The following is a 9,202-nucleotide window of genomic DNA, read 5'->3' as shown; positions in this document are numbered from 1 at the left end:
AGATACCCCTGGGTTGAGCCTTTCCTGCTGCTGGTGCATGTGCTGTTTTGCTCCTGTGTGTTGTCATTTTATGTTGAGGCATCGCTTCAAAGCGACTGAGGGAGCATCACTGCTCCTTATTCTGTTCCTCATCTGGGATTTAACAAGCAATACTGAGGTAATGCCTTCTCCGGCAGCCATACTCCTCAGGCAGTGATCTTATCTTGCTGTGAAAGCTGAAGAGATTGGGCTCTTGTCAGTGTTCGGATGGAGGAGATTTGAAGAGCTGTGAGGTGTGGCTGGAAATGACTCAAAGGGAAAAGCATCCCTCCTGAGCCGGTCCCTCCATCTAGGCTGGCCAGCTACAGCAAAACCAGCGTGGTGCTCTGATCTTCAGCCTGGGCAAGGTCTCTGCATCACAGCTATTGTACTGCCGAAGCAGGCTGTGAGTTGGTCTTCTGCATTTTCCCATGCTGCAGGCAGCCTAGCACTTCAGTTTGTGCTGCCCTTGTTTAGGGATTTCCTGTCATTCTCCTGTTGAGGTGAGGGCAGAGACATTCATCTTGCATCTCAAATGAAAGTTCGGGTCCTAGAGAGAGTAGTTAATATTCTGTGTATTGCACAATTCTGTGGGCGTGACAACCCTGTTCCAAATAATGTTGCTATTTCTTCTTCCTTTTTTTTTTTACTTTAAGGAAACAAAGGAACTTGTTGCATTTGGGGGGTTTTGTCTTGTGTTTTTTTTCTTTTTTCCCTAGCATCCAGCGAGCTGCACTGGTGGTTCTGGAAAATTACTACAAAGATTTCACAGTCTACAACCCAGCCTTGTTAACAGCCTCCAAATCCCGTGCAGCCAAGCACATGGCTGGCCTGAAAGTCTACAATGTTGATGGTAGGTGACGTTGAAATGTAGTCTCTGAGACTGGGTGGGACAGGGAAGGGCTGGGTTGGCTTTATGCTTTGTTATGCGCACATTCTCACCTTTTTGCTTTGCCAAATCCTTGTCTCTTGCTGGAAATCTTCCTAACAGCGCTGAGTTTGCCAGTTCCAGATGACTTTACAGATGTGTTTAGCCCACAATAAGGCTTTTGTCTTTGCCAGGTGAAATGGCCAAGTTTTGGGTCAGGCTTAATTGTTATATGGCTTGACAGGCGCTTTTCGGCACCACTGCCTGTTTTAGGCAGCCTCTGCTTTTTTGTCACCCTTGGGTCATCTCCTTGGTTGTGATAGTACAATAAATACAACTTTTAACCTAAATGAGTTCCCCGATCGTTTATTGTGCTGCTTCCACAGGCAGCCTTCAGGAAAATGAAGGAGGCTGGTGCCAATGTGGGAAGAAGCAACTGTGTAAGCACCAGTTGCCAGCAAAAGCAATGCTCATCGGCCTGCAGCCTTAGCACTAAAGTAGCTATGCCTGGCTTACGCATGGTCGTGCTCCCAAGTCATCGTGGTGCTAAGCAGTTAATGGAAATTCAGAGACAAATAACTATCTGCCTTGAGCTCTGCCACTCTACAAACCTGTTTCAAACTTTCTGGCTTTAAAGAGGCCTATGGGAGGATGGATGGGTGGATCCCTGTGGACACTTAAAGCAGTGAAAACTGGACTTAATCATTTGACACTTTTAAACCCTATCAGTGAAAGCTAGGCTTGATAAGCAGGGTGTGCCCAGCCATCACAGCCTTTATAAAAGTGCGTGTTCCTTTGATGGAAGAGCTGAAGTTGTGTACAGAAGCTTTTATGGTGAAGGATGGCCAAAGTCCTGTGACAAAATGTGGTACAGCACATCCTGCCCATGAATTCATTAGTATTGGAAGGCTTTGGTAGCTGGAAGGGAGAAGGGACTGAAGGGACTTAGCTTGGCAAGGTGGCTCTGTGTACAGTGTGTGGAGACCAAAATATGGAGACTATTTATCACATGGAAAAACATGAGGCATGATTGTTTTGCCTTCAACAAAGTTTCACTGCCTTATGGGTGGGTGTTTTGTTTGTTTTTTAGAGGGATCACCTTCATTTTTGGTGACTTCACAAATTTCAAAGACCTTATTCTAAGTGTTTCCCCAAACCTGATGCAGCACTGGCGAGTCTGTAAAATTAATTGGAGGTTTAAATCCTTACAGTTCGATGTCCCCACCTTGACAGAGGAAGGGTAAAGGGGGAAGGAGTGGGCAGGGAGAGGGGCAGGCTTGTCCATTGTGTCTCCCCTGCTGCCTGGAGTGAAGAGGTCTCAGGTGGGAGAAGACAAGTTGAGTTGGAGAGGGGAAGCAAACAGACTTGCTCTGCACTTCTCTGGAGGTGACAGTTTTCATTCCAGCTGCTCACTCTGTGAGACCTGGTGTGTGGAAAGTGAGGGCTTCCCGATCCCACAAGTGTCTGCATACCATTCAAACCCAATGGCAGGACATGCCGTTCTGGTTACTAGCTGGCTTCTCTTCACCTGTGCTGCAGCATCTCTTCAGGGGGCAGCAGTTCCTGCAGCACCTGCTAAGATGTTGGGACTCCCAAGATTGGAGGCAAAATTACCAGTCTGGTAGCGTTAGTACCTTAGGAATTGCTAGTTCACAAGGGTTTGAAAGAGAAGGAACCAGAAGCAAGCTCCAGATGTGACTGGCAGGCCTTTTCAAGTGTCAAGCTCATTAGCATGCCAGGGCCCAAAAATTTGTGCCTTCTGTTCTGGGGCAGTACTGGTTGCCTGGGCTGTTCCTTGTGCAATGCCACTGCCTTTGTGAACATGGAAATCTCAGCCTTAAAGGCATGTCCTTAAGAAAATTCCCATCCATTTTATGAAGCAGAGTGTAGTTCTGGCTGCAGCTTACCTTGGCATTCTGACAGTCTCTTACACTCTCCATGTGAAAAGACAATAATGCTATTAAGGCAGCCTAATTTGTTGGCAGCTTTTGTATTTGATACTGGAGCAGCCAGGAAGGAAAAACATCTTGCCGTAATCTCTTTTATACAGAGTGGGGAGGCTCACCTTCAAAACCAGGATTTTCATCGCCAGGCATAGTCAATGAGGCAAATTACAGTTCTAACCCAAATTTGGGAGCTAGTGACTCCCTTGAGTCATATCCTCTATCTCAGGGCTGTCAAACAAATTTTGAAGTGTTTAGACTCTTAAGAAGCTGTCTGTGAATGCTTGTCCTTCGCACTGCTGAGCTTCAAGCTTCTGTCTTGGAATCTGGTTTGTGCTTTTTAGGAAAAAATTAAAAAGTTGCCTTTGCGTGAACAGAAGAATTTTAAGCATGTCTGTGCAATTGATTGTCCTTAATCACTGCCAGTTGAGAGTGTGGGCTTTCAGAGCAATTAGTCAGAAAAGCAACTCGCTGTGGTTTGGGGGCAGTCCTAAACTGCTTTTTCCCTCTGGGTAGACCTAGCTCTATCTTCTGTCTAGATGGGAGGGTTGGTAGACTCTTCTAGGGCAACGTTTTTTCCCTGTCTTTGCCCAAACAGCAAGAGCTGTGAGCTTCATGGGTGAGCTGCAGAACCTACTACTGTTATCTTAAGTTCACTAGTTAAGGTCTTATAGTAGGCAGCTCTGTCACTTGATCGGGTGTTACAGAGCAGATTGCGGCTTCCCTGTTCCTGTAGCTGTGTAGCATCTGTTAACAGCATCGGGAGCCATAATGGCAGGTGCTGCTCAAAGTGCCATGAGAAGCTACTACATATACGCACCCCAGCCTACCCTATTGCAGGACTGCTGCTTTGACAGCATCTGCCCTTCTGGAAAACCCTATGCTTTGTCTGAAGGTGACCCTGCTGCCTCTGCATCCTGGTTTTCCTGCCTGCGTATAACTGTCTGGAGTTTGGCTTTAGTTCATTCATCTCCACGTCTCATGATGTTCTTGTGTTTGTCTTTCTCCTCTTTCCAACTCCTCACTTCTTGTGCTCTCACACTGTCTTGTTGCTGAAATGTGGTGTGTTCCAGCTGCTCTTGCCTTCAAACTGAAAACATATATAATGGGTGGTAAGTTGCATCCTTGGCATGTGCACCTCACCTCTGCCTTTTGTGTATGTTGTGTGAGATCCTTCATCCCAACTAACTTCCCTCGTCCACGTGCCAAAGCCCCCTTTCTGAGTCCATGCTGCCTAGCAGTGTTTCTGCCAGAGCTCCTGAGACTGGGGAAGGGTTTATAGCTTCGGCTGGGAAGGCTGGAGCCACAGAGCACTTGTGACACATGCTGTGGGGTGCTGGTCTGTCCCAGCCCTGGTCCTATGGCAGTAACGCTGCCTTTTTCATATCTTTTTTTTATTTTGCTCATCCTCACCTCCCAAAGGCCCAGGTAACAATGCGTCGGGGCAGTCCCGCGCCATGATTGCAGCTGCGGCCCGTCGCAGGGACTCCAGTCACAATGAGCTCTACTACGAAGAGGCTGACCATGAGCGCCGAGTGAAAAAACGCCGTGCGAGGTAAAGCCATCCCTTCCCGGGTACTGCTCCTTGATGCTGGGAGGCTCAGTCCCGTGGGGCTTGCCGAGCCTGATGAGGGGGGGGACCCATGATTAAGGGCTGGAGGTTGGCTGTAAATCTGTCACAGCAAAGTAGTGTATGAAACCCATATGCATAAGGGTTGGTGACAGCTTGCAGCGGGAATTATCTGAAGAACATGCATAAAGCAGAGCTCATGTATATTATGCAGATAAGCTAATGCAATGTCATGGATTAGGGAACAGTCCAGTGCTTGACAAATCTGTAGTTACTTGCTGTAGAAAATCCCATTGTTTTCCCCCATGCCCAGGCTTGTTATCTCAGCTCAAGTAATCCAGGGACAGGATCGGTGGAGCACTGGGTGTTGCCTGTTCATGGGCAAGGAGAATATTTGCATTTGCAGGCTACTAAAAAGGGCAGCTTAACTGCCCTTTTCAATGAGTTGGGGAGGAAGGATGTGACCAGAAGCGGTTACATTTTATTTGGGAACATAAGTATGTGTTCTGCCAGTCACACTTAGGCGGCAGAGTTGATGCTTTGTGGAGGTGACCTGAGGTAGTGCCTCTATTTGCTCTGGAGCCTAATTACAGTTTATAGTTAACATACCGAACAGTTTGAGGCAAGTTGCTTATGGATAGGCACTCCTGTGTTGGAAGGAACACCCTGTGTTTGGAAGGAATGTGCCATAACTGCAAGGAGCTGACTTGTTTTGTGTTTTCTTTTGGCAGTTTATATTTCATTGAGAAAGTACTGGCACAGCGTGTCCCCCCAGCCTGCTTTGGTCTGACCTGTGCTTTGTAACCACTGTCTTTTGGGCTCTCTTCCAGCCTCGGAGCAATAGGAACTTAAACTTTACTTTCCGTGCGGTATAGCATCCTAACTCGGGCACATCTCCCTTACTTGCTGAATTTCATTAGAACAGCTGCTTAGTCAGAGGAAAACCATCAGTCACTAGAAGGTCAAGCCGTGTTTCAAAGGAGGAAGGTCAGAGCTGCAGCAAAAAGCCATGAGGAGATTAGAAACTGATTTCCAGCCCCCACCTCCTCCAAGTCAAATTAAACCAAATGAGCAGGGGTCAGGGCTTCTTGTGCTGTTCCTTGTGTATAGTCTGAATGCCGTTTGCTTATACCTCTGCTTGTCACGAGGCAGCTTCCCCTGGCTTTAAGGTGCCTCAGGTTTTGAAGGCAGTGTGGACAGTAGTTGGTGACTTGAGTGGAAATCTAGTCTGAAACAAGTCCTGTCTGGAGGGGCAGAAGAGTTTTGTTGGATGACTCTTCCATGATCATTGTTTATTCCTCACTAACAGCAGTGTAGCCCCTCACTTGCAAGTTAGCCCAGTACTAAGTAACAATTTGTATGGCATCTACTTGCCTTTTTATGGTGTGGTCTTGGTATTTGCTCACCTGTGCCAACACAGGAACAGTTTGCAGAGGATGCTTCTAGCTGCAGTGCTAAGAGTGAAGACAGGAGCCTCGTCAGTGTGCAATGGAGAGGTACAGAGCAGTCGTTCGGCAGCACAAGTTCTGTACGCAGTTGGTGTAAGTCAGAGCAGACGGCAGCTTGTGAGCACAGAGAGTTTTGGAGCAGTCTGTGTCCTGGGTCACGCTAGTTTATAGCCAGCCTCTTCCTGACTGCTTGCCCATCCCTGTGCTTCACACTGCAGTACAGTATGCTGGAACCATTGTTTTCAAAGATGTGCATTAAACACAAGGGCAGCTGTGTCTTGTTTGAGTCGTGTAGCTGATGTTTATGCTGTGCTGGCAGAATCAAGTACAACACTCAAGCTTTTAAAGTCTTAATCCTGGTTTATGACCCCCAATTGCTGGATGGCTTGGGAAAGGAAAGAAAAACTGTTGTCTACTGCTCAGACTGTCAGTAGAGAAGATTTTATGTAAATTGTCTGATGGCAGGCTGTGACTCTGTGGCAGAAATGGGAATAGGAGCTTGTAAATCCTGACTCCCAGGCTCTGCCTAATCTGTCCTGATTTTCCTTCTGCAGGCTTGTGGTTGCGGTAGAGGAGGCTTTCACTCACATCAAACGTCTCCAGGCAGAGGAACAGCAGAAAGCTCCAGGAGAGATGATGGACCCCCGAGAAGCAGCCCAGGCAATCTTCCCCTCCATGGCAAGAGCTCTGCAGAAGTATCTTCGCACCACCCGCCAGCAACAGTACCACAGCATGGAGAGCATCTTGCAACACTTGTCCTTCTGCATCACCAATAACATGACACCAAAGGTAATGCTTTGTCTAACGTTGGTGCAGGAAGGAGGGAGAAAGGGATGGCACATCTTTGTGTGCACACAGAACGGAAAACTGTCAAGGGAGGTGAGTGGAGGTTTTCATAGGTGCTGTCTGTGATATGATCAGTGCATTGTAGGTTGCTTCAGGTCTTAAAGGGAAGTAATGTTTCCTCTGCAGTGTCTTCTGTCTCTTTTTATATGAAAGTGCCTGAGAGATTATTGTTCTCATATCCCGTTCAGCAAAGGGAGTCCCAAAGAAGTGTTTGAGAGGGTGGCCTTGAGTCACAGGAAATTCTCCTAGCTGGCTGTCATGGTAGCAGCATGATGCAGGTAGCAACCTGGAAAGGACCGTTTTTTCGTGTGTATGGTTTTTTAGTTTTTTGGGGATTTTTTTTGTGTGTTGGTCTTTTTTTGTCCCCTCTGCAGTGCTGCGTGTTGGACTGCTTCTAATTATCACTTAAATCCCTGTCTGTGGGCCAATGTTTCTAATTCATGGGCCGCTTGGTTAAGCATCAATTTGCTGCTTCACGCCCTGACTGTGACTGTTGACCTGCAGACATAAGGAGGGACTGAATGATGAGGGAAACAGGTCACACGATCCCTCTCCCACTCTCCATGTTCCCTGCTAAGAACACTCCACAATCCTAGAGAAGGGTTAGAAATGCGAGAATTTAGTCCTGGGCATTTGCCCAGGACTTATTACACTAAGAGCAGAAATGCTGTCAAGGGATGGGGCTTAGTACCCTCTCACTGGGATCCACCTGGGACCTTGCCCAGGTATGCAAGGGGGAGTTCTACTGCCATTAAGATTGCAAAGGAGACTTTAAAACAGAAGCAACGTCAAACAGCATTCCCTGTTCTGCTTTCAATTTTGCAGCCTCAATCAGGCTGCAAACATGGAAACCTCTACTTTCCACCTTAGCTTGGCCTGAAGAAGGTAGGGCCAGCTAAGCCATCTGCCTGTCTGGGACTGCAATTTTGGGACAGGCTATGGGGCTGGTAGGGATGAAATGACCTCTACTCTACTGAACTGCTGCTGAATGGCAGTGCTGACATCAGAAGTTGGGGCTATAACTTTTCAAGCTTGCTGGGATGGACTGAAAGAGGATCTTCTGGTGGTTATGTCTGCTCCTGGGGTCTGGAAAGCTGGGAGGGACTGGGGAGAGGATGTCTTCTGAAGCGTGGAAGCTGAAACAATTTGCAGCGTGGCAAGCCCACGCTTACGGAGCTGTATCTGGGGATGGGAAGAAAGCATCGATGCGGAGCAAGTCGTGGGGCTGACGCCAATGTGTGTCCCTCTCTCGGCAGGCGTTCCTGGAGCGTTACCTCAACCCGGGCCCAACCCTCCAGTATGACAGGAATCGCTGGTTCTCCAAGCAGTGGACGCTTGTCAGCGAGGAAGCGGTCACAAGCGGGTTACAAGATGGCATCGTATTTGTCCTCAAGTGCTTGGACTTCAGCCTTGTTGTTAATGTGAAAAAAATCCCCTTCATCAAACTCTCGGAAGAGTTCATAGACCCTAAATCTCATAAATTTGTCCTCCGCTTACAGTCTGAAACTTCAGTCTAAGGGATTTTGAGGGTGGGTTGTTTGCGGATTTTTTTTTCAATATTGTGCTTTTGGGTTTAATTTCCCCAATGCTGACTGAAACTGGCAGATGATGGACCAGTAATATTTGACCATCTGCACTTTATTTGGAAAGGGGAGGGGGGAGTTGGGATATCTTATCTAGAAAGAAATATCTTAAGAGGCGACAGGGTGACTTGGTTCGGTTGGCTCAGCCTTGGAGACAGAACAGATTTTTTTTTTTTCCTTTCCCTCCCTTCTTTCCAGGCATACTGTAAATCTTACGCTTGCCCTTTCTCAGCACAATTGCAACATCGGTATTTTTGGTGGAGTGCTGCCTTACACTGTGCACGTGCCTGTGCTTTTGTGTCTCTGCTTTTGCTACCTGTAGCTGTTTCTGAGCATGTTGCTCACCTCTCTGGTATAGAAACCTTCTTGCTTGGAGGTGTGGAAGTCCCTGTTCACTCCGGGGGGGAGAGGGTATCAAAAGGGGTGGGTGTGAGAGGGCTGCTTCTGTGAGCTGCCTAATCTGGAGACTGAAGGCTTTCATTATTTTCCTCCTCTCCATGTCCCTTCTGTCACTGCTGCACCTGTACGAGCGTAGTGGGATGGGTTTACTCCCTGTGTCTCTGAAGTTGCTTCTCTTGAACTGGATCAGCCCATCTTACAGCTCTTCAAATTTTTTTTTTTCTTTTACCAGTGCTTGTTAGTGAAACTGTTCTGTGTGACATAACTCCCTGTTATCTCTCGCCTGCTTCCTTCTCTCCTGCTTGCCCACGTCTTTGTTGGGCACTCCCAAGGCTCCCTGTTTCTGTCCCCTTCTGTCTGGCTTTCTGAATGTGTTTCTCCAGCTATGATCCCCTTGGGGTCTGCCTTACCGCTGCTTCCTTTTGCACCTGCAAGGTGGGTAAGTAGCTGGCTTCTCCTCACATAAATCACAGACCCTCCCTACATGTGACAGACTCTATGAGGGGAAGGGAGTGCAGGCAGGAATG

The 9,202-nt window shown here is 47.7% G+C and overlaps 1 protein-coding gene across 1 annotated transcript; it reads left to right on the top strand.

Annotated features, from left to right (window-relative positions):
• Positions 1 to 737: 737 nt before the first annotated feature.
• VANGL1 (VANGL planar cell polarity protein 1) lies at positions 738 to 8,210 on the top strand (the record flags this gene model as incomplete). The annotated part of the gene is made up of 4 exons (XM_009704784.1): positions 738 to 871; positions 4,252 to 4,384; positions 6,402 to 6,636; positions 7,950 to 8,210. Coding segments are annotated over 4 exons (763 nt in total), but the record flags the coding sequence as incomplete, so codon positions are not given.
• Between the last annotated feature and the right edge of the window lie 992 nt (positions 8,211 to 9,202).

Source organism: Cariama cristata, unplaced genomic scaffold (assembly GCF_000690535.1).
Source record: "Cariama cristata isolate BGI_N322 unplaced genomic scaffold, ASM69053v1 scaffold10537, whole genome shotgun sequence".
Taxonomy (NCBI): Eukaryota; Metazoa; Chordata; class Aves; order Cariamiformes; family Cariamidae; genus Cariama; species Cariama cristata.
Note: the sequence above shows the minus strand (reverse complement) of the source record. Positions and strands in the feature narration are given on the sequence as shown.